The sequence below is a fragment of the Rhinichthys klamathensis genome, unplaced genomic scaffold (assembly GCF_029890125.1).
Source record: "Rhinichthys klamathensis goyatoka isolate OS25496 unplaced genomic scaffold, OSU_Roscu_1.1 h1tg000006l_1, whole genome shotgun sequence".
NCBI lineage: Eukaryota > Metazoa > Chordata > Actinopteri > Cypriniformes > Leuciscidae > Rhinichthys > Rhinichthys klamathensis.
This window is the reverse complement of record NW_026606559.1, coordinates 2,719,875-2,745,644: the sequence shown is the minus strand read 5'-3', so window position 1 is coordinate 2,745,644 and position 25,770 is coordinate 2,719,875. Positions and strand designations below refer to the sequence as shown.

At 41.0% G+C, this 25,770-nt stretch overlaps 1 protein-coding gene across 2 annotated transcripts; it reads right to left on the bottom strand.

Moving 5' to 3' along the window:
- Positions 1-1,609: 1,609 nt before the first annotated feature.
- On the bottom strand, positions 1,610-24,843 carry cabz01093075.1. 2 transcript variants are annotated; one of them, XM_056257576.1, is made up of 5 exons: positions 24,572-24,843; positions 23,171-23,221; positions 22,310-22,384; positions 3,166-3,240; positions 1,610-3,086 (listed from the first exon to the last, which is right to left on the bottom strand). In XM_056257576.1, exons 1-5 carry the CDS (start codon positions 24,646-24,648, stop codon positions 2,009-2,011), a joined length of 1,356 nt encoding a protein of 451 aa, XP_056113551.1. In that variant the 5' UTR covers positions 24,649-24,843; the 3' UTR covers positions 1,610-2,008. The 2 variants fall into 2 exon arrangements, with proteins under 2 accessions (XP_056113551.1, XP_056113557.1); XM_056257582.1 differs by lacking the exon at positions 22,310-22,384 and having other exon boundaries at positions 24,572-24,842.
- Positions 24,844-25,770: the final 927 nt, after the last annotated feature.

Below are 25,770 nucleotides of genomic sequence, written 5' to 3'. Positions count from 1 at the left end.
AATGTCTGTGGGTGAAGGTGAGATCTTTGAGACTTCCACTGCATATACTGTATGTGCTGTTGCTGTGTGTGTGTGGTGTATTCACCGCCACAGTTACCACATCAGTATGAAATTATTGAACATCTATAATGGCCTCATTTGACTTGCTTCGTACTATGTACCCAGACATTGGACTTGTTGTCCTTAGAGAAGTCAACCATCTCAGAGTCCATGATATCTGCCAAGTAAACTCTGCCATCCATGACAGGAAGTGAATAAGGCAATCTGTACCAATGAAGAAAAACAACAATGTCTTTTATAATACTATACTGAAATTTATAGATTTTTATCTATGAAAACAGTAAAACTTCATCCTTCAGACAAATCATGAATCTTTTTGCTCCACGTCGTTTGAAGAGATTTGGTCTTCAAGTCTCTGAATGAGAGGCTGCTCACAGCAGAGCCAATGGGTGGAGCTTGACAGCCAGCCCCGCCTCTTTTGATGTAATGAGTGGAGTTTAACGGTCTAGCCACACCCTAATTAACCTTTAAAGATACAACTGTCCCCGTTTTCCTCACAAGTAGATATCTAACTAATGGTGGGTTGTATTAGATGAACCTCAACAGATTTTGTTTAAAAAAAAAAATGCTAGAGATGTATGTGTTCATGAAGGCTACATCAGCTCAGGAGTTTCTAAATCTCTCATAGAAACTATTTGTAATTTCCAATGTAAATGTCATAGCCGTTGTGTTTGAGAACTACTTGTGTGTTCACTGTACCTGTAGTGTCCTTAACTCTCGTGAGCAAACTTTCCAAACTTGCAAAGAGCAAAAACACTAAGTTCGGGTTTCATTATGGTAGTGGGGATAGTCCCTCAAAAGGTGTCAGTGTGTTATTATGAATGTACTGGGAAGGAGTGATGTCTATCACATGATGTTTTGACTGGCTAGTAAAGACCTAATCACTCGAACTGGTCAGATATGAGAATGCTGCACCTATTTTCATTAGAAGGGTCGCACTGGGGATATTAGACTGAATCATAATGACCGTTGTGATGACAATCTGTGTAGTCTATATGTTAAATCTACTCATCATAGCATAGCATCATATGCACAACTTGAATCATGCGTTTGTGGAGGAGTAGTGGCTGGGGTCTGTGGTTGAGCCTATGACCCAGTTTCATACGACCCAGCTCTATTTCAACAGATTCCAGTTCTATGCAAGTCTAGTGATTGTTAGATATTCACATTTTGAATAACCGCTTAAGTTACAGGTATTTTTTGTCCCCTCACAGGCATAATATATATATTATGGCAAAATTCATATTGATAATACTTTTTTTTATACTAATTACAGGAACTCATTGGTAACACTTAATAAGATTTAATGTATTATCATTAGTTAACTAACATGAACTAACAATTAAAAATAATTAAAAATCATTTATGAACAGATGTATATTTATTAACTAACAAAGATGAATGAATAATGTAACAAATGCATTGCTTTTTGTTAATATTACGTAATGCATTATTGACGTTAACTAAAGTGTTACTAACTGACCTTGTTGCTGTTCTCACCAGTGTAAAATGATCACTCTGCAATGAGATTCACACACTTACATACATCTTTATTGAAGGTATTTATTCTTACAAAATATAGTTCATCTAATTACAGTATTAGTAAACAAAAAACTGTAAAAGTCAAATATATGTATGCATGTATACTTGTAAAATATAAAAGTTGCTAGAAAACCACAAAAATAAGAATAAAAATAAGATGATAAAATATAAAACATTTACAAAATATGCACAAATAACATTATGAGGCTTGTGTATGGCATTGTATGATCATTTTAATGTGAGCAGTCTTCTATATTCTGTTCAATTTTGGAAATAACAACACAAAAAGCTGAATTGTGTCTGTCAGTAGATGTACTGGAAGGGAAACATTTTTCTCATCCAAGTAAATCCTTATTAGATATTTGTTTTTTTTGGCCTGTATTCCCTACTCCAATTAATGTTTCGCTCACACTGCAGCGGATCTCTCATCCACACTAGTGGTCTGTGAATAAACAGATCCTGTGGCCTGTATAATATAACTCTTCATGAATTGCAATCTACTGAAGGGTGTCCTGTACAGGAGTCTAAAAAGATGCCTCCTAAATTTCTCTCCCACAAACACATAAAGCATTGGATTCAGGCAACTGTGTGAGTAAGCCAAAGATTCTGTGATCTGAAGACTTAGACGGATGGCCTTACTGCTGGCACAGGAAATAGGTATCCATTCTTTTAGCTCTAAAGCTTTCACAAAAGCTGCAACATTGTATGGAGCCCAACAGCAGAAGAAGACCACCATCACCACAATGACTAGACGCATGGCCTGCTTCCTGGAAGAGCGAACTGTCAGGAGTCTCTTCAGAATCAGTGAGTAACAAAATCCAATCACAATAAGTGGGAGAATTAAACCCATGACATTCATTTTAAAGATACCAATAATCCTGTGTGTATGATTAGAAGTTTGATCATTGGTTGGATAATATGTACAATAAGTATGATTATTATTTTTTGTGGTTTTCAGGTACATCAACTCAGGAAAGGATACAGAAACAGCAACAATCCATATGACCACACTGGCTAAGATCCCATATGTCCTTGTTCTGACTCTCAAAGCAAACACAGCATGAACTACAGCTAAGTATCGATCAACACTCATAAGTACAATGAAGAATATCCCACTGTAGAATCCAATGTGGTAGACACTGAGGACCATAATGCACATACCATCTCCAAAAATCCACTGGTCTCTGGCAGAGTGTGCCAGGAAGGGAAGAGAGGAGACCAGCAGCAGGTCAGCTATAGCCAGGTTCAGGAGACAGATGTCGGTCATGCTTCTCAGCTTCACACCCATCAAGACCACCCAGACCACCAGTATGTTACCCAGAAATCCCACCACAAAAAACAGGAAGTATAACACAGGGAGGAAGATATCTGCATGATCTCCATAAACACAGGAATATGCAGATGGATCAGTATTTCCATTGTAGAACTCGTAATAGTCATATTGTGCAGTAGTATATGGCTCATCAGTACGTCGTCCATCCACACTTGAACAGGGAAAAAAATACTATAAGCAAAGCAGAGATCCTCCTTGAATTGTGTCTAATAAATGTGATATGACCTCACCTGGACGATGCTTGATCATTTAGATCAAGGGTGCTGTTGGTTACCATTCCTGTCCATGGAGGCTGTGCAGGGGTCCTGTTAATGACAAAGAGAAGAGGCAAAGAAACATATTCAGTGCAAATGGATCTTCAATGAACATACTGTACTATCACAACACTGAACTTTCTCAAGCTGAATAATGACACTATTATCTTCTATAGAGTTTGCTTAATAACTAAAAAACTTTGCATTATTCACACTATTACTTAACTAAATGTAAACTAAACTGAGCTGAATAATGACACTTTTCTCTTTTTAGAGCGGCTTTACAGCTGAAATTGTATCCATTTCATAACTGAAGAACTTTGCAACATTAATACTGTTTTTTTATTATTATTATTACTGTGAATCTGCTTTGAAACAATCTTTTTTTGAATAAAGTGCTATATAAATAAATGTGATTTGACTTGGACAACACTCATCAGGTATATATGACGCATTTGCTCTCAGTCATGGCTTCCGTCCTGTGCTGCCCCAATACAATGGCAATTCATAACTATTTTACATTTTGGTGAATTGATGGCTAATTTGTATGAATTCGTAAAATCTCATTTACTGTATACATTTTTGTACGAGCTTCAGTGACGGGTCTGTTAGGGGTGGACCTACTTTTTTCGAACAATCGTATGATTCGTACAATTGACACACTTGTCCAAAAAAAAAAAAAGCTGAATTGTGACTTTCTGTCAGTACTGGAAAGAAAACATTTTTCTCATCCAAGTAAATCCTTATTAGATGTTTTGTTTTTTGTTTTTTGCCCTGTATTCCCTACTCCAATTAATGTTCTGTTTACACTGCAGCGGATCTCTCATCCACACTAGTGGTCTGTGAATAAACAGATCCTGTGGCCTCCTAAAAAGATGCCTCCTAAATTTCTCTCCCACAAACACATAAAGCATTTGATTCAGGCAGCTGTGTGAGTAAGCCACAGCTTCTGTGATCTGAAGACTTAGACGTGTAGCGTCTGGACCAATCAGACACACACAAATTATTCATTATATTCAATGAATAATCCAACAAACTCACTTCCCCCACAAATGAAGCCAACATTGGCATAACCCATTGTCCTGTTTCAGGACACCTTAAGACTGATAAGAGTTTTACGACCCAAAAGAATGTGCAGGGAATTGTCTCCTAATTCTTGCTGAGAAGACGAAACACTTTTAATCCTATTCTATATATATAACCATGTGATAAATGTCTTAACATGTATCTAATTTTCCATCTCATAATTTTCCTTTTATGTGGTTTGGCCTATGATTCATTCTCTCTTCTAAACTATTTTGGTCTGAAACATGACTTGCATACTATGGGTAACCAAAATCATATGTGTAGCATGTTTAGTCTCTATAAAATCCAATCTTCGTTCCCCATTTGTTAATTTACATTACATTTTGCGAACTTTATGACGCATTAGTATTATAAGAGTCTTGAAGATTCTTTTCGTAAACACCCAATGAAATTAAACATTCAAATGCCCTGCTAGAAGACAATGGGGGAGGTTTTGCTGTAATTTAGAGTAATATCTTCAAAACCACTAAGAAATCTAGTTTTAAATATACTTCTTTTGAAGTATTGGTGCTTAATGTAAAAATATATAGTGTAAATGATAAATCACGTTTGAGAATTCTGGTGGCTACTGTATACAGGGCACCATAAAGATTTTATCAAAGAATTTGCGGACTTTCTATCAGAGTTAGTACTGGCTGCAGATAAAGTACTAATTGTTGGTGACTTTAATATACATGTAGATAATGAAAAAGATGCATTGGGATTGGCATTTAAAGACATTGTAAACTCAATTGCTTTAACCGAGGAGTTTAAGTGCGCCAAGGTCAGACTGGAAATGACTTTAGTAAAGTCACGCGACAAATGTGTAAGGGAGGCAGCACCTGTGTTAAAAACTGGTAGGACGTGGTCAGCAAAGAAATCTGTGGTAGAGGCAAAAACTGCCCTGCAAATTGGTGATATTGTGGGACAGGTACAGCATGGAAGCTCCTCCTAAATAGCACAAGGCAGGCCCAGCTCAAAGGAGGAACCTGGCCATTTCCCAGGCCAAGCAGGGAGAGTGGATGAGATGGGAGAGTTTGGAACAACGCAAGATGGGCTGGCAAGACCTTTGGTCAATGGAAGAGAGTAGGATCAGTTTCCTTATCAGGTCAACATATGATGTTCTCCCATCACCACAGAACCTAAACCTCTGGGTAGGAGAGGATCCCTCTTGTCCTTTGTGTTCATCACCTGCCACATTAAGGCACATTTTGACAGGATGTAAGGTGGCTCTTAGCCAAGGTCGGTTTACTTGGTGCCATGACCAAGTACTGCGATGTTTGGCTTTAGCATTGGAAGGCAAGCGCAACATGACCAATTAGTTGCCACCTGTTCTAGCAAAACATTACACACAGAAGACAATATTGCTCCCCCCAGGCGAGCAACCACGAAGAAAAGGTGTTAAAACTAATTCTCGCCCAGGACAACTGGAAGCTGCTAGGGATTGGAAAAAACTGGCTGATCTTGATCAACGGCTTATTTTTCCACCTGAGTTTGCCACCACTAACCTCCGACCAGATATTGTTTTGTGGTCTGGATCAGCACGCATTGTTCAACTGATAGAGTTAACAGTGCCATGGGAGGATGCGGTAGATGAGGCATATGAGAGGAAGAAACTGTAGTATGCTCATCTGGCCACTGAAGCAGAACAGCGAGGATGGAGAGTCCAGGTTCATCCAGTGGAAGTGGGTTGTCAAGGATTTGTGGCACACTCTACAACCCGGTTCCTCAGAGACGTCGGATTCAGTGGCCAAGAGTTGCGTCGCACAGTAAAGAACTTATCTGAAGCAGCAGAGAGGAGCAGCAACTGGCTGTGGTTGAGACGGAAAGATTCTTACTGGCTGGGTACAGGCCGCCACGCTACTGTATAGAAGAATTCTTGAAAAACTCGAAGAGTCTGTTGGTTTTTTTGTATAGTTTGCATAGTAATTACAGTTATTACGTTCCTGTGTATATTGCGTGAATGAGGGTTGGTGTTTGGGCCATTTGGTGTTAATAGAAATCAGACAACACGTGTCAGGACCTACTCATTGTCATAATCATACTCTAGATCTAATATTATCAAATGGAATAGATGTTGATGCCGTTAAAATTCTGCAGCAGAGCGATGACATCTCAGATCATTATCTAGTCTCATGTAAATTACATTTAGCCAAAGCAGCAAAGCCGACTCTGTGTTATAAATATGTTAGACCTATTACTTCTGCCACTAAAGATTTCTTTATTAATAATCTTCCTAATCAGTTTCATCATCTCAGCATCCCGGATAGCTTAGAAGAACTCGATATTGTGACAGAAACTTTTAACTCTCTCTTTTCCAGCACTTTAGACGCAGTTGCTCCATTGCGCTTAAAGAAGATTAAAGAAAATAGTCCAATGCCGTGGTATAACGAGCACACTCAGGCCCTTAAGAGAGCAGCCAGAAAAATGGAGCGTAGCTGGAAGAAAACTAAACTAGAGGTATTTCGGATTTCATGGAAGGAGAGCTCGATTGCATACAGAGAGGCTTTAAAAGCTGCTAGATCTGCTTATTTTTCAACCCTATTAGAAGAAAATAAACATAATCCTAGGTATCTATTTGAAACAGTGGCTAAACTAATGAAAAAGAAAGCTTCAAGCCCAGAAGTGTCCAAGCAACACAGCAGTAATGACTTTATGAATTTCTTCACTTATAAGATTGATAATATCAGGGACAAAATTATAACTATGCAACCGTCTACTACAGTATCACATCAGGGAGTGCATTGTAGTCTCCCTGAGGAAAATTTTTATTCATTTGCTGCTATAGGAGAGGAAGAATTTTGCAAACTCGTTAATTCATCTAAATCAACAACTTGTATGTTAGACCCTATTCAGACTAAGCTATTGAAAGAGATGCTTCCAGATGTCATAGATCCTCTTCTTAATATCATTAATTCATCTTTGTCTCTAGGATACGTACCAAAAACCTTTAAAGGTGCAATGTGTAAAAAAATTGAGTATCTATTAACAGAAATGCAATATGACATCCATAACTATGTTTTCAGTGGTGTATAAAGAACTTACTTAATAAACCGTAATGTTTTTATTACCTTATAATGAGACATTTATATCTACATAACCGCGGGCACCCCCTTCTATGAAGGTCGACATATTGTGACGTCATGTTTCTACCGTAGCCGAACGCGAACAAAAAGCGCTACAGAGCGCGTTTCGTCACTACCTTGAAAGAGAAGCCGCAGAAACCTAGAAGCTACTAGCCATAAACACCGTGAGTAGTGACTTTTCCCTTGTCAGTGGTGTAAAATATGTTGGACTGTTTCATGTAACTTAGTTCTTCTCCCTCACTGTGTTATGGCTTTGCTATGTGGGGATAAATGTGCTGGTTACGTTCATGAGACAGCTGATTAGTACTCTTGTCATTGACCGTATGTTGTTACAGGAATCGCCAACCCGTCGATCGCGGTCGACAAGTTGATCTTGGAAGCATTTTAAGTCGATCGCGAAGAGTTCAAAATCAGAGAAAAAAAGCCTATTGTGTGTAGTAACTGGTGTCTAGGGGATGTGGAGGCGCGCGCGCTGTTACAATCATGTCATTTTTGCCGCGCACACCTTTGGGCTCATGCGGACGCGTCGAGTTTAAACAAGGCTTTACACTTTAACCAGCTCAGCCACAGTTACAGCTCATATTAGCCAGCTAAACTTTTACTACCCTGTTAGAAAAACTATATAGTTGCATAGTTGCATGTGGTTTTTCTCCCTCGCTGTATTATGGGTCTGCTATGTGGGGAGAAATGTGCTGGTTACGTTTGTGAGACAATCAGCTGATTACTATTATTATATTATATATTAAGACCCTTGATCCTCACCTGACTATGGCTTTGTAAACTTTATCCATGATGTGGTTTATAATGGACTGTGGTACAGAAACAGTGACAATGTTACACACTCTTGGCTTACTCTGGCTATTTTCTGCTGTCTCAGACGACGATTTGTTTGTCTCGTTTTAGCCACCGTAGCTTCTTCTTAAGGGAGGGGTGAGCAGTGGGCTGAGCCCTTAGTGCAACTCACAACCGAACCGCTAGATGTCGCTAAAAATCACACACTGCACCTTTAAGGAATTTGTAGCAGTAAATGAAGAGATGTCTTATCGATCACAAGTTCAGTATGGAGTACCACAAGGCTCAGTTCTAGGACTGCTGCTGTTCACTCTGTACATGCTACCATTAGGAGATATCATTAGGAAACATGGAATTAGCTTTCACTGTTATGCCGATGATACTCAGCTGTATATTTCTTCAAAACCTAACGAAACTTACCAATTCACAAAATGAACGGAATGCATAGCTGATATAAAAAAAATTGGATGACTAGTAATTTCCTACTACTAAATTCTGAAAAAACAGAGATTCTAATTATTGAACAAAAAACTTTCACACGTAATAACCTAGAATACTGTCTAACAATTGATGGCTGCTCTGTTTAGTCTTCGTCGTCGGTTAGGAACCTGGGTGTGCTCTTTGATACCAATCTTTCATTTGAAAATCACGTGTCTAGTATCTGTAAAACCGCATTTTTGCATCTTAAAAATATATCTAAATTGCGTCATATACTCTCATTGACAAATGCGGAACAATTAGTTCATGCGTTCATGACATCAAAACTAGATTATTGTAATGCTCTACTGGGTGGTTGCCCTGCACGCTTAATAAACAAACTACAGCTAGTTCAAAACACAGCAGCTCGAGTTCTTACCAGAACCAGGAAATATGACCATATTAGCCTATGGCCTATTGCGTTCTCGAAATTCCGGCCAGTTGATAACACCTAGAATATCAAAATCGACTGCAGGCGGTAGATCCTTTTCCTATTTAGCACCAAAACTCTGGAACAATCTTCCTAACATTGTCCGGGAAGCAGACATACTCTGTCAGGTCAAATCTAGACTAAAAACTAGGGCTGTCAGTTAAACGCGTTATTAACGGCGTTAACGCAAACCCATTTTAACGGCGTTAATTTTTTTATCGCACGATTAACGGTCTTTTTGGCCTAGCAAACTTTGTAGTTTTTTTTTCACATGCTTTTGCAACAGGACGGCATGCGGGCGTTTTGAAAACGCAAGCGGATCTACAAAACAACAGGCACGCTGCACACACTTGTTTGGGCTTGCGAGCCGGATGCGCGAGCGCGAATCTCTCTGCTCGCGCGCGGAATATAATGTGCCGAGCACGAATCTCTCTGCTCGAGTCGCGCGCTCTCAGATACACGCTGCTCTTGTTAGAATTTTCTCTGGGCTCGCTCAGAGAATTTGCCTGCACTTAAAATGTGTTCAGTGCAATCGCGAATCTCTCCTCTTCCCCAGCTAACAATTTTAGGTTATAAGAACGTTTTCATAACGTTCCCATTAAGTTATAAAAACGTTATTTCTGAATGTTATAGGAACGTTCAAAACGTCCAGTTTTGAGTGGATGACGAGCGTGAGACGCCGAAATGGATGCCAATAAGATTCTGAATGGAAAGTTTACTTTTAAAAAGTTGGCAAATGGTTCCATTGACAAGACCAAAGTGATCTGTGTGTTTTGTCGTTGTGAACTGATCATCATCGCAGCACGTCCAGTCTGAATACCACTTGATGATGGCCAGCACACACACACACACACACACACACAGCTGATGCGAATTCTCCGCCCCCTCGTCAATATCAGGACTTTGTCAGTATTTATATCACCCTTTTATTGATGGACAGTGTTACATTGTGTGAGAGAGATTATTAGCTCCAAGTGATAATGTTTTAGTGTGAAATTGAACAGTATATGACAATATTGTTTTCAATAAAAAACATTTGCACAAAGCAAGCCGATCCACTTTTCCATGTTGATAAGAGCATTAAAATGAGAAAAAATTATGAGACAAAAAGAAATCAAGAGACATTTAGAATAGATAAAAATGTGCGATTAAATGCGATTAATCGCGAGTTAACTATGACATTAATGCGATTAATCGCGATTAAATATTTTAATCATTTGACAGCACTACTAAAAACACATCTCTTTGGCCTAGCATACACATAACACACTATAGACTTCCTTAATTCAAAATTTGGCTGCATATTTTAGATCAGCCGGAACCGGGAACACGTCCCGTAAATCCTGATGTACTTGGTACATCATAAGAAGGATGGCGTCTATGCTAATATTAGTCTCTCTGTTTATCCCGAGGGACCCTCTATGGTGGACCTGCGCCTGGACCCATCCCAACTCATCCTGAAGTGCCAGCCTCATCAGCCCTGTGAAGGCCTCATCGACATGACAGTCATCGGCACTGATCCTCAATAACTCGTCTCCATACCGGCGTGACCACATGCAGTAGCTAATATTAAGAAATATGTTGTGCTTTTACTTTTAAAAATGTTGATAACGTTACAGATAATGCTTACAAACTTTGATGATTTTGAATATAGAAGTTACATTTGTAATGGTGCATTTTTATTTAGATGTGGTATTATTATTTGTGCAGTAAGATTAATTACTGCATAAATTAATTAAGATTATTAAGTAATAAATTAATTTTAAGACAGCATGGAATAGATTGTATAATATGATGTTAGCTGTTAGATTGTTACATTGTTACAATTACAATCTATTCCATGCTATCTTGGAATAAAACTTTTTTTTTTGTTTTTTTATCCGCTGATTGCTTTGGGCCGGGCCTAGTCAAAGTCCAGGGCCGTTTTTTAGTCCCAGTCCGTCCCTGTCCAGAGGGTGTGACATTTTCACGCTTTAAAAATCAAGAATCAATGAAGACGATGCTGAACTAGAAGTCCCTCAAGGACTCCCAAGCTTGCGCCAGGCTGCGGCCTCGTCTTTCCATTCACCAAAGATCCTCTGACTCCCACTGGTTCTCTCTCATCAAGACCACATCAGCAAAGATCAACTGGAGCCTCAACAAATTGCCTCAGGACAGTTTAATGCAAATAAACGAGACATTCAAGTATCAAACTTAGTCTCAATATTTGATACATCAAGTATCCTTACCCCTTTTTAAGAAGGGCGTTAGAACTAAACTGATGGTTTGCTCAGGCTGTTGATCTGCTGAACATCAAACAATGCTCTAACTTCTTGCTTTCCTGTATTCTGCTTCAGCTCTCTTTCCCTTGGTAAACTGTATGCATGTATGTATGTGTATTTTAGAGTAGTTTAAATGTTTAGTCTAGTTAATAAAGTCTTTTTCATATCACACATAAAGTTGGCGTTGTCTCAAGCTCATATCTGGAGTCACTAATTATAGATCTTGACTACTTGCTCTTAGTAGCACCTAGTAAGAAAGACATTTCCCATGCCCCGGAAATGTACATTTCTATTAATTAACTAATAACCAATATTGAGTGTTCACAGGATGAACCGAGTAATTGGTTGTAAAGTTAATGCAGCTACATCAAGTTAACCCGATTAACTGATCCAAATATTCATAATCAATTATATAAAGTTATGATTGATTATTAATATTTCATTGAGCTAGTTCCCTTTCGAGGGAACTCGCACTGCGTCGTTGAAAAACGACTCTTTGGGGACGTTCCTTTAGCGTGCGCCTCTGAAGTATGAATGAAACTATTCCAATCCTGATTGGTGTTACATGTGACGGCATAACCGGATGCATAAAAGTGACGCCGGAACAAACACACACTAGCTTTCGCTCTTCAGCAAGCGCTCTGTGTCACGACTGTCTGTCTTATTTGGTGTTGTTTGTTAGCCTGGCATGCCAGACCTACATCAAGATGTTAGGTCTGGGAACTCTCCATTGACATGCCTCAATCCGAGGGGCGGGATAAACGGTTACCTTTCAAAATCCCTCTGCACGCAATAGGATAACGCTACAACCAATCAGAGCAACGAACGGTTGTGGATGAGTGAGTCCCATGCATTTTTCCACCAGCGGAGCTAATTGATATATTAAACTTTTGCCGTATCAGGTCGGGAAAACTCCGAACACATCTTCCTTTTTTAAGAATGACTTAAGTGACGTTCTCTTAACTCCAAGTCCTCCAGAGTCGCGGCCAAAGCCGATTCGAAAGACCGCTGCATCTTCATTGTTTTCAAGTAGCAGGGAAATCACCTATGGAAATCACGCGGAACGTCATGAACTGTGCCGTCATTGTGTTAAGCCCGCCCGCCGACTCTATACACGATGTGATTGGCCCGACCAGTTTTTGGTTTTTCCAGCTCAAAAGCCTATGGAGAGTTGCTAGACCACACTGGCTGCGAAATAATTTTCGCTGCCGCTAGGGTGCGTCTAGATTTCTAGGCTAGTTGTTTGTCTGATTCCTCATTATATTTATTATGGCCGAACAGTTCAAAAAGTGTGTGCACCCCTGCCCTCGTTTCATTACGGGTGGGGACACGCATGATTTGTGTGTGGACTGTTTGGGAGCGCAGCATGCACAGGCAGCTCTCGAGGGAACTGCCTGTGAACACTGTGAAGCACTACCCATGAGAGTGCTGCGCTCCTGGCTGGCATGCTTTGATGAACATGGTCGGGCTCGCGTTCCCCACGGTTCTGGTCCCGCGTCTGTTGAGGCAGAGCGGCGATTGAGATCGTGGGGTTCGCAGCGGGATCTTGCAGATGAGAATGAGACTGCGCGGGCCCTTTCTCATTCTTCGTCTGAGGATCCCGAGCCCACTGTGAGTGGTGCAGAAGCCCGCGTCGCGGCTTCTTCTGCCCACGAACAGGTCCCGATGCTTGAGGTCTCTGCTTCCAAGGAAGTGGACGTCCTCAGCATCGATGAGGACGACCGTGAGTTAGGCACGCCAGTTCACGGTCAGGCTTATGAGGAGCTGGTTGAGGTTGTGACGTGTGCCGTGGCCATACTTAATATCAGCTGGCCACAAGAATTCGTCCCGTGTCTCCAGCCCCAGTGTGGTTGATTACAGCAATGTTTTGGGGGCACGGGACATGGGTTATGGAAAAATGCCTAGTGTGGAGGAGGCTTTAGCTGGGTATCTCTCTCCTGAGTCGGCATATTCCCTTAAAGCCCCGGCGCTGCCTAGTAAGCCCTGCAGAGACACATCTGCTTTAATAAGCAGGGCTTATATGGTGGCAGTTCGGGCTGGTTCATGCCTGTTCATGCCTGCATTCAATGGCGATTTTGCAGGCATATCAGGCCGACCTCCTAAAAGATTTAGATGAGGGGGAGGGGCCAACTCCCGAAGATATCGCAGAGTTGCGTAAAGCCACAGATCTGTCTCTCCGGGCCACTAAAGAGACAGCCCACGCTATTGGCCGCTCTATGGCAGCTATGGTGGCCACGGAGAGGCATCTGTGGCTGAATTTATCTGGAATAAAGGAGAAAGATAGATCCTTTCTGCTTGATGCGCCGCTCTCGCCTTCTGGCCTGTTCGGCGACGCCGTTACATCGGTCGTCGACAGGTTTCAGGAGGCGAAGAAACAATCTGCGGCGTTTCAGCAGTTCCTCCCCCGTAAAAGTAAATCGAAAGCTAAATCGAGTAGGGTGGGGCAAGCAGATCAGCCCCAGCCATCAGCCAGCTCCTCGCACCGAGCAGAGCAAAGGGAGAGCGTTTCCTCTAGAGCAGTGGTCTCAAATGGCCCGCGCGGTGATATTTTGTGGCCCCCTACTTGACTTTAAAGTTTCATGTTAGTGCGGCCCGTTGTTGCGTGTGCCGCGTTTTTTTTTTTTTTTTATCCCTTATGGGCTACCATAGCAAAATATGTGAGCGCGATATGTGAACGGCCCCTTGGCGAGCTACCACCAATCAGGCCACGAGCTACTGGTAGCTCACGAGCGACGTGTTGGAGACCCCTGAAACAATGTGAGAATAATCATTTTGAGCTTGTAATATGTGTCCAACAGGTTGATAAGAAGGTTTGCTTTGATTTGTGCAAGGTCAGTAATTTGCCTGAGACACTATACATGTGTAGAAAGAACTAAATAAGACGGGCAGACATGACTGCAAATATTTGTATTTCAAAAGCAGTAATTGTTTTTCTAAGTATAATAAAAAGAAATGTGCCTTCCAAAAAAACATTCAATATCATATTGAAAATAAAAAGGACATGAGCAAATATAAGAATCACAAATATGTTGTGTATAAGGAAAAGACAAAGAAAGTTTGTAAAATGAACTTCAACTGTCAGAAGGACAGCTCATGAAGAACCAATCATGTACAGAAGGGAATGTGCAAATTCAGAGGAACAGTTCAGAAGAAACGTTAATAATAAAGATTGAGAAGATTGGATCAGTTGTGCTCCTTTTTTGGAATACTTGAATACTATTTTTTGTGGAATACTTGATGCGGCCCCGACTGACCCAGGATCTACCTCCAGCGGCCCCCAGTTAAGTTGAGTTTGAGACCCCTGCTCTAGAGCCCCTCCTCCGGGAGCTTGGCAACAGAGGAAGTCCTCCAGCCAGAAGGGCGACCTGAGGGATGTCCTTCAGGCTAGGAGGGCTTCAGGAAAGAGGTCCTAACCGAAGTGGTAGAACCTCGGAGGGCTGTCCCCCCCGCTGCAGAGCAACCGAGGTTGTTCTCGCAGCGGAGTCCTCAGGAAATCGGTGTTGGGTTCCCGCCGTCTCTGACGCTTCGGGCCACATCAATTTCCAGCGAACGCACACCGTACCGTTCGTGTAAAAAAAAAACGAGCATCTGTTGTGGTCACAAAAACCGTATCGATTAAATCCTGCCGGTCTTTCGCTTCAGGAAGTCGAGAACAGTGCTCGAAAAGCACCCGAGGCCAGGCTGGTTCCCTTAGTAGATTTTGTAGAGGCATGGTATCATCTTCCCAACATATCTGCATGGGTCCTGCATATAATAAAATCAGGGTACAGACTGCAGTTCGGGCTCAGGTGATGGAACAAGAAGTGCAATCTCTGCTGCTAAAGGAGGCCATAGAACGTGTTCCTCTTTCAGACAGGGAGTCCGGATTTTACAGCCGGTACTTTATAGTTCCAAAGAAGGATGGGGGGTTGAGGCCGATTTTAGATCTCAGAGTTTTGAACCGGTCTTTGAGAAGGTTCAGGTTCAAAATGCTTACAATCCCTGTTATCGTGAGTCAGATCAGATCCGAGGACTGGTTTGTCACGATAGATCTAAAAGACGCCTATTTTCATGTATCCATCCTTCCATGTCACAGGAGGTTCCTGGGGTTCGCTTTCGGGGGCGAAGCTTACCAATATTGGGTTCTTCCGTTCGGCCTAGCACTCTCTTCCCGCACATTCACCAAATGTATGGATGCAGCTCTTGCTCCACTGAGACTTCAGGGCATTCGCATACTGAATTATATCGACGACTGGCTCATTCTGGCCAAGTCTCGAGAAATGGCGGTTCGGCATCGAGATGTCGTCCTTGGCCACATTCGGAATTTGAGGTTGAGACTCAACACAAAAAAGAGTGTGTTAGAACCGTCCCAGTGCACAACGTTTTTGGGCGTCGTGTGGAACTCGATTACGATGCAGGCACGCATGTCTCCTGCACGTATCGAGTCCATTCTGGCGATGGTGTCCGGGTTAACCCTCTGGGGTCGGCATTCCGAAAATTAAGTATAACTCTGCAAATACTCAGTCAAACAGGTATACAGGCACACAGGCATGAAGCCTGAATTATCTTCTTTTAAATGAAGTAATTTATATAAAAAACAAATTTTCTCATTTTATGTAATCTGTACGAAAAGAGAGAGATGATAGTCGTTCTCGTCTCAGGTCATTAAAGTTAATTTGACCACGCCCACGCGCTCTATTCAAACACAAATGCTCTGAGGCGATCCACGCCCACACATCAGCTGGATAACCCAAAGAAAGAGACTCATATTTACGACGCTGTGAGGAATAATACTATCTTAATAATAATCCTGGAAAAAATTACCTCAGAAGTGCAGGTAGTTTCATTTTGAGGAGCAACGGATCCAGCTGAGGAATAGGTACATTCTTTATTTTCAAGTGCTTTGTTCTAATCGCGATATGAAATAGTGTCTGTAAACAAAAAGACTGTGCTTTTTGTGTGTGAATGAATGAACAGCTTTTACCTAACTATATTCCAATACTTAGATGAGTAAAAATCGACTGAAATATGTTGAAATAAAATATTTTTGTATAAGCAACGTATTAAACTGCAAATTAACATTTATATGCCCTAGTCATAAAAACGATATGTTACATATGAAAGACAAGATGTCATTTTTACTGTAAAATACTGCCACATCAAATAAGCTTGTTTGCTAAGATGTTATTATAGTGTTTGTTCGTGTCACGATGTGGGTTTGTGTCCTGTCATGTTCTTTGGTTCCCTGTCTTGTTCATTAGTTTTCCCAGGTGTTTCTGATTTTCCCACGCCCCCTTGTTATCCTGTTAGCTCGTTTGTACTTGATTATTTAAGCCCTGTGTTTCTGCCCTGTCTTTGTGAGTTGTTATATGTTTCAGGATTAATGTGAGTGTTGGTTTCCCAGTGTTAAGATTCTTGTTCCACGTTCTGAGTCTCTGTTTGAGTTTATAGTTTGTTTAAATAAAGCGTGTAAACTGCGTTTGGATCCAGCCTCCTATCTGCCTTCACCGCATTACGTTACAGAACAACTCACCGCATCGTGATCCAGCAGCCATGCCTTTCTGGAGTCCAGACGTCCAGATTCTCCGTCTCCGTCAAGAGAATCGCGCCATCGAGGAATATGTCGCAGAATTCCTTGAACTGGCACATCTCGCGCAAATGAGCACCCAGTGCTTGTTGATCTTCTTCCGCGCGGGATTATCGGAACCACTCCGGTCTCTGATGCCCGAACCTGATCCGCACGGGTCTTTAGAGTGGTACATCGACCTGGCCCTGTTGTGGAGCGGCTCTTCGTTTACCGTGGGCGTGGAGAAGCTGCGAGAGCCTGCGCTTCACATCAGCCCGGTCACGCCCGCGCTCCACAAGCCTGCAATTCACGTCTGTCCAGCCAAACCCACATCGTGACATATCTGTAATGTGATGCGGTGAAGGCAGATAGGAGGCTGGATCCAAACGCAGTTTACACGCTTTATTTAAACAAACTATAAACTCAAACAGAGACTCAGAACGTGGAACAGGAATCTTAACATTGGGAAACCAACACTCACGTTAATCCTGAAACATATAGGCTAACAACTCACAAAGACAGGGCAGAAACACAGAGCTTAAATAATCAAGTAGAAACGAGCTAACAGGATAACAAGGGGGCGTGGGAAAATCAGAAACACCTGGGAAAACTAATGAACAAGACAGGGAACCTGTTACGTTCCACGTGTTTTGTTTTCACTGATCTGTTTCACGTGTTGGCCATTATGTTCATTGTGTTTCTCTTTCGTCCCTAGTTCACTATCTCTGCTCGCAGGATTGCTGTGATTGGCTGAGCCGGACGTTAGTCATCATTGAGGCGACGTTCCAGAACCAATCAAAGGCCGTTCAGCTGGTTTTAAGAGAGTGGCGCGTTCATTCACTCTCCCTCTCTCCTGTGGCGCGTTCATTCACTCTCTCTCTCTCCTGTGGGGCGTTCATTCACTCTCTCCTGTGGTGTGTTGAGCTCTGTGTAGCGAACTGAGTGATGTGCGATGTATTGGTGTGTGTTTATTCTATATCATAGAGGCATTACGATAATCTGGGAGGACGAACGATAGGTCAGTATGCCGCGGTATACACTGCCCGTAGGTCTGTCTCTGTTATATACACTAGGTTAGTGGTGAGCGCCAACCCTTGTACTTTTGTTATTTAGTTAGGTTAGTCAGCGCCGAGTGCGTGAAGATTGCGGTTTCTTTTTCACATTTTGTTTTGAGTAGGGTTAGGGTTAGCTTAAGGATTGTTTTTGTTATATTATGTTCTTTCCTTTGGCGCCACTTTTTGTTTGTCTCCCAATCTTTTTTTCATTGCATTGTACATAGCGCATCCATGTCATTTTACTGGAACTAGTGGCTTCGGCTTTTCTGTGAATAAAATCCAGTAATTTCTCTCTTTCAAAGTTTGTCTGACATGTTCTTCCAGTCTACTTCACATCTAGCAGCATATTAATATGTTAATGGTACGCCATTCCCTAGGCCTTTTAAAGATCGTAACAGAACCAAAGAACATGACAGGACACAAACCCACATCGTGACAGTTCGATTGTAGGCTATATTCAAACTAATTAATCCGCAACTGTGAAATATGTATGATAAAATGTATACTTTCGTTTATCCAAAGAAAGATTACATTTGAAATATAGTTAACATTTTAATTGTTGTTGTAATTGTAACCTTTTTATTAAAATAGCAAAAATATATGTACACATAAATAAATCTTAGGTAAATTTTAAAAGCTCAATATAAGCCTCCTCTTTAAATTATTTGTATTGTGTTTTATTAGTGACACATTTGGGATATATTCCCAAACTTTCTGTAAATACAGTATGAGAATTAACTGCACAATTACTAGAAATGTTTACATTTGATATTATACAATTTACAAGCACAATTTGGAAAATAAATAAATAATTGTAACTGTGAACCAATTTTGTATTATATAGGCCTATATATATATATATATATATATATATATATATATATATATATATATATTGTCATTGCATTTTTGTGGCTCAGTGACACACCTGAATGAAATGGTCATTAGTATGCAGCCCCATTATGCGCTCATTATGTGGGCCCATTGTCTTCTCAGGTGTGAATCACAGCAGGTCACACCCCTGCGCATATTGCCTTTCCAAACAAAAAGTGTCATTTTTAAATTTAAACCAATCTATTGTTTTATGTGAATGATTAGGCAGGATGATTTTCAGATCATTTTGAAGAAAAAACTCTAGGCGACAACATACATTAGTCAAAAGTCTTGTGGACACATATTTACTATGTGTTTTGTGGCCTTATTTCAGAAACTTTAAGTTTTAGTTTTTTCAATAACCACGCATAAACAATATTCTCTCAAAAATACAAACATGTACATACATGTTGCTCACATACTATGGTAGCCCTGTTTGTGCTAAATAGAGTGTAATTACACCTTTGCCAGTAATTTGTTTACAAGCAACTGAAAAAAGCACAAATGTCAGAGTATATCAAAACATCTCAAGGACCCCAAAAACACCTTAGACCCCAGAGGTTTAAAGCTAGGCCAGGCCATCACTGTAAAGCAATTTCAAAGACTGCTGGGCCTCATGGCAGCGGCATCCAACATTATACCTTTGGGCCTTCTTCACATGAGGCCCCTCCAGTGGTGGCTGAAAGCCAAGCGGTTTTCCCCCAAGGGGAATCCGTTTCGTATGATCAGAGTAACGCGCAGATGCCTTCGTTCTCTACTAATATGGAAGAAACCTTGGTTCCTGTCCCAAGGGCCAGTGTTGGGAGCGTCATGTCGCCGGAAAACCGTTTCGACAGACGCCTCCCTCACTGGCTGGGGCGCGGTCATGGACGGCCGCTTTTCCAGGGGTCTGTGGCAGGACCATCATCACTCTTGGCACATAAATTGCCTAGAGATGTTGGCTGTGTTCAGGGCTCTGAGGAGCTTCCTTCCAGACATCAGAGGTTACCATGTCCTAGTACGTTTGGACAATACATCAGCCTGGACAATACATCAGTGGTAGCCTATCTGAACCGACAAGGGGGACTCAGATCGCGCCCTCTGTGCAGATTGGCGCATCAGACTATTCTTTGGTCCCAAGGGAAAATACTGTCTATCAGAGCAATGTATGTTCCGGGGGTTCAGAAACAGGGAGCAGACATCCTGTCGAGGCAGGGGCTGAGGCCTGGGGAATGGAGAATTCATCCAGAGGTGGTGAAGTTGATATGGGAGAGGTTTGGACCATCGGAAGTGGATCTATTCGCGTCTCGAGAGACGTCCCACTGTCCACTTTGGTTCTCCCTCTCGCCTGGCCGAGGCTTCGCCTGTACGCTGATCGCTCTGCTCCCGGGAGTCCTGGAGAGGGTCCGGCAAGAGGGCATCAGTCTACTTCTGGTTGCCCCGATGTGGCCAGCCCGAGTATGGTTTTCAGACATAATTTCACTCCTGATAGCTCCGCCATGGCAGATTCCTCTGAGGAGGGATCTGTTGTCTCAGGCGGAGGGCACAATTTTCCACCCTCACCCGGAGCTGTGGAAATTGTGGGTCTGGCCTCTGTGAGGGTTCAGTACCTAAATGCTGGTCTGTCAGCCGGGGTGGTTGAAACCATACTTAGCTCTAGGGCTCCGTCTACGAGGAGATTATATGGCCTCACGTGGAATGTATTTTCCACTTGGTGTAGAGAACATGAGTTAGATCCAGTTAACTGCCCGGTGGCTTCAGTTCTGGAGTTTCTTCAAGATCGTTTCTCTGCGGGTCTCTCCCCTTCCACGCTTAAGGTGTACGTGGCTGCCATTGCGGCTTTCCATGCACCATTGAGTGATGGGGCTCTGGGGAGGCACCAGCTGGTCATTCGTTTTCTCCGTCGTACATGGAGGATGAGACCGACGACCAGGTCCAGGGTTCCTGCCTGGGACCTGGCGGTGGTTCTCAAAGGGTTATCCCTGCCCCCCTTCGAACCCCTTCAGTCGGCTTCGCCTAAGGACCTGACATTCAAGATGGCTTTTCTTTTAGCTATTACCTCTTTAAAGAGGGTGGGAGATCTTCAAGCCCTGGCAGTAACGCCAGCCTGCTTGGAGTTTGCCCCTGGCGGAGTTAAGGCCATTCTGCATCCGAGACCTGGCTATGTGCCTAAGGTGCCTTCTAACACGGCATGGTCTACGGTCCTGCAGGCATTTCATCCTCCACCTCATGTGTCGGCAGAAGAAGAGAGGCTCCATTTGCTCTGCCCTGTCAGAGCATTGAGCATTTACCTCGAGAAGTCCTCTTCATGGAGGAGGTCGGACCAACTGTTAGTGTGTTTTGGGTCACCTAAGAAGGGGCTCCCTGCATCCAAACAAACCATTAGTAATTGGATTGTTCAGGCTATTGCCTTGGCCTACAAGGTGCGCAGTTTGCCTTCACCTTTGGCCATAAGGGCTCATTCTACTAGAGGCATGGCGTCCTCTAGGGCCCTCCTCTCGGGAGTGCCCCTCCAGGAGATCTGTGAGGCAGCCGGTTGGGCTACCCCGCACATGTTTATCAGGTTTTATAGTCTGCACCTCCCTAGTATGCCTGGCGCACGTGTGCTCTCGTCCTAGCTGAGTGCCTGAGATTCACTATAGGGCAGGCCTTTTTTTCGGTGCGTGGCCTAGTGGGCATTCGTTCCCCAAAGAGTCGTTTTTCAACAACGCAGTGCGAGTTCCCTCGAAAGGGAACGTCTCGGGTTATGACTATAACCCTTGTTCCCTGAGAAGGGAACGAGACACTGCGTCGTCCTCCCATCCCCCTCAAGGCCTGAGAGCGGCTTGCTTCATCGCTAGGCTAGTGTGCGTTTGTTCCGGCGTCACTTTTATGCATCCGGTTATGCCGTCACATGTTACGTCATGACGCAACACCAATCAGGATTGGAATAGTTTCATTCATACTTCAGAGGCGAACGCTAAGGGAGCGTCCCCAAAGAGTCGTTTTTCAACGACGCAGTGTCTCGTTCCCTTCTCAGGGAACAAGGGTTATAGTCATAACATGAGACGTTTGCAGACGTGCTCCGTCAAACTGGAGGACTGCAGGAACCTGATAGAGAGACGAGGAGAAGAAACCACAGCAGAGCAACAACAACAGAGCTTTAAGGAATTAGGTATCCATTATTTTAGCTCTAAAGCTTTCACAAAAGCTGCAATATTGTATGGAGCCCAACAGCAGAAGAAGACCCACCATCACCACAATGACTAGACGCATGGCCTGCCTCCTGGAAGAGCGAACTGTCAGGAGTCTCTTCAGAATCAGTAAGTAACAAAATCCAATCACAATAAGTGGGAGAATTAAAACCATGAATAAAAACATATTTTAATCAAACATATTTTAAAGATACCATTTATCCTTGAAGTATGATTAGAAGTTTGATCATTGGTTAGATATGTATGATTATTATGTTGATTATTATTTTTTGTGGTTTTGAGGAACATCATCTCAGGAAAGGATGCATAAAAAAACCAATGATCCTCCTTGAATTGTGTCTAATAAATGTGATATGACCTCACCTGGACGATGCTTGATCATTTAGATCAATGGTGCTGTTGGTTACCATTCCTGTCCATGGAGGCTGTGCGGGGGTCCTGTTCATGACAAAGAGAAGAGGCAAAGAAACGTATTCAGTGCAAATGGATCTTCAATGAACATACTGTACTGTACTATCATCAACTGAATCAACACTGAACAAAAAAAGCATCCAAATTGTATTTAATTTCATTCACACTATTACTTAACTAAATGTGAACTAAACTGAGCTGAATAATGACACTTTTGTTTTTTTAGAGCGGCTTTACAGCTGAAATTGTATCCATTTCATAACTGTAGAATTTTGCAACATAAATACTGTTGTCGTTTTTTTTTATTATTACTGGGAATCTTTGAAACAATTTGATTTGTATAAAGTGCAAATGTGATTTGACTTGGACAACACTCATCAGGTATATATGACGCATTTGCTCTCAGCCGCTTCCGTCCTGTGCTGCCCCAATACAATGGCAATTCATAACTATTTTACATGTTGGTGAATTGGTGGCTAATTAGTTTGAATTCATAAAATCTCATTTACTGTATACATTTTTGTACGAGCTTCAGTGACGGGTCTGTTAGGGGTGGACCTACTTTTTTCTAACAATCGCATGTTTCGTACAATTGACACTGTACGAATTCAGCTTTTCATAAAGAGATCTATTGGTTTAAAAACTGAATAACTTGGTACTAAGTACTAGTAAACTAAGTACATGGGTTAGGGGTAGGTTCAGGGTTAGTGCCTAGATATTCCACAGTAATTGTAATTACTATAATAAGTACATAGTAAGTACATGGGTAACAGGACTGTAAAAGAAAGCTTTACCGATGAAGTTTGGTCTTACCTCAGTAAGGCAGCTGTATAATTCATAATCAGAGAACCGGAGGCGTTCTTACTGTATTAGACAAACAGGGAAACAGAAGTTAGCATAGTAATTCTGCAAATAGATCATCTTTAAGGCATTAGTACAACAAAATTAGCAAACAGTGTTGTGCTGCACTAGCTTTAGTAGACGAAATTTACATATTTACATTGTTTACATGATTTTTTTTTGTTATTATTTTGGACAATCTTGGATGATGATATATGGCCTTATGTCACAGTAGAATTAAATATAAATAAGTAGTAAAGTACTTTACCGGGTAACACTTAATGAGCGTCTATATGGTAAAATTGGTTGTATAATAAAGCTAACATGAAATAACAATGATACATTTTTGCACTGGTCCATTTCTTTTTAGCAATGTTATAAATAGTGGTATAAATGGTATAAATAGTACATAAATTAATATTATCCTAGTTTAATAAATGCCATGAAAAAACGAAATGTTAGTAATACAACTTTACACTTCACTGTTAACAGTAGTATTAGTGTACTACTAATTATGTTCATAATCATCAAAAGAATAACATGAAGGGCACAATATATTAAATTAAATTTATTTGTACAGCACTTAAATATTTATTGCACTTAAATATACAATACACGGTAATATTTTATTTTACAGTGTTTATATATATATATATATATATATATATATATATATATATATATATATATGTGTGTGTGTGTGTGTGTGTGTGTGTGTTCAAGCATTTTTACAAACAATATGCCATAAAACCCCCAGTGAGCAACTAAAGGAGACAAGTGGCAGGGGCAAGTCCACCTCTTCAGACAAATATATACAAAGCATATTGAACATTGAACCACATAGTATTAATAATAATGGATTATATAGACTAATTTGTTGTTTAATTAAATAATGATATTTTCTAATTTGTATTTAATAGTTTTTGTATTTTATATATATATATATATATATATTTAAAATTTGTATTAGTATTTTACATTCTACATAAAAACATGCCAGTTTGTGCAGAGCAATTTTATTTTAAAAAAAAAAGAATCCAACCACTTTAATGAATAAAGTATGAATTATTTATTATCGTAACAGAAAATTTCACATACCTATGAGCATTATGAGCATCGATCTGTAGTGCAAACCACCTGTGACATTCGGGCTTATTCTGTGACACTGAATGTTTCCAAAAGCTGGTTTACCAACCATAAAAAAAGTGTGAAACCATAACCCTTACTTCCATTTCAAACTGATACAACAGGTGTTTGCAATGAAAGTGGGGGATAAGGCTCTCTAGGCATATTCAATAAATGAACATGCAGCATATGTTTGTGCATATTATTTTAAAAAGGTCAAATAAAAAATGTGCTGCCAGGAATACTCACAAATGTGATAATTGGTGTTGCCCTCTGACCTTCCGAGCAAAGAAGGGAAGTTGAGATGAGAGATAAGATCGTATCATATGAGATCGGTCAAAATAACATGATCTGTTATATATTTTTTTTTCTCAGGGTATTGGTTTGTGACACTTCCTCTGTAGAGGTAAACTGGGGTATAGGGGCTTTGCAGATTGCAGGACTAGTTTCATATTGACTGCAATAGCAATGACCCGATTGGCTCCCATCATGTTTTGTCTACAGTCTAGAGGAAATTACATCACAACACATCTTGTCTTTTTTATTTGAAAACAGTGGTGCAGCACTACAATATAAACTTCATAGTGTTTTAATGGGTCAAAAAAGGGGGGAAAATATTACGCAAAAAAATCATATGCCAATAAACGGCCAGTAGAAAAAAAATACTCGGCATTGCACAGGTAGTCAGGAAAGCTGAGCAATAGTGTTAGCATGTGGTTTTACACACTCACACACCCCAACCACTTTAAAGTGCTGTTAAAACAGATGTCCAAATATAAACTGATGCATCTTAACTTCTACATTAAGATGGCCTCTGGGGTTCTTCAAGTGATTTATCGTTACATAACATAAAGATTGTGATCTACACTATCTGAATTAGTAACACACTAAAACAGAAAATATGAAACCGAAGGAGGGAATGAAACTCTTTTGCGGGTTCTTGTTTACCTGAGTTTAACAAAAAAAAAAATTCTGCACACTTTTCTGGTTCTACAGACAGTAGAACTTATAAACTCAATAGTAACATATGTAAACGTCAATTATTTAAATAGTGCTTGCTCGTATGAACAAAATTCACTGCCATGATGCCATGATGCTGCTGTCCTGGTCGGTGGTTTCTTTACAGGTTCGAAGGAGCCTACACTCACTCGAAATATATATAATGTCACCCTCAATATATATTTATATATATATATATATATATATATATTCAAAATGTATATATATATATATATATACATGTTATATGAATAAATATGACTCCCTCCTACAGTGTAATGTTTGGACCCGTTTTATCATCCACCAAGCAAAAATTGTAAACCTGATCACTTCAGGGGGAAAAAAAGGCTCTTCTCAACAAGCCACGTTTATAGCACAAGGACAAGTCACATGCCAAAATGTAAAACTTAGGGTAAGGGTTTTGTTTATATCACTAACCCCAACTACGA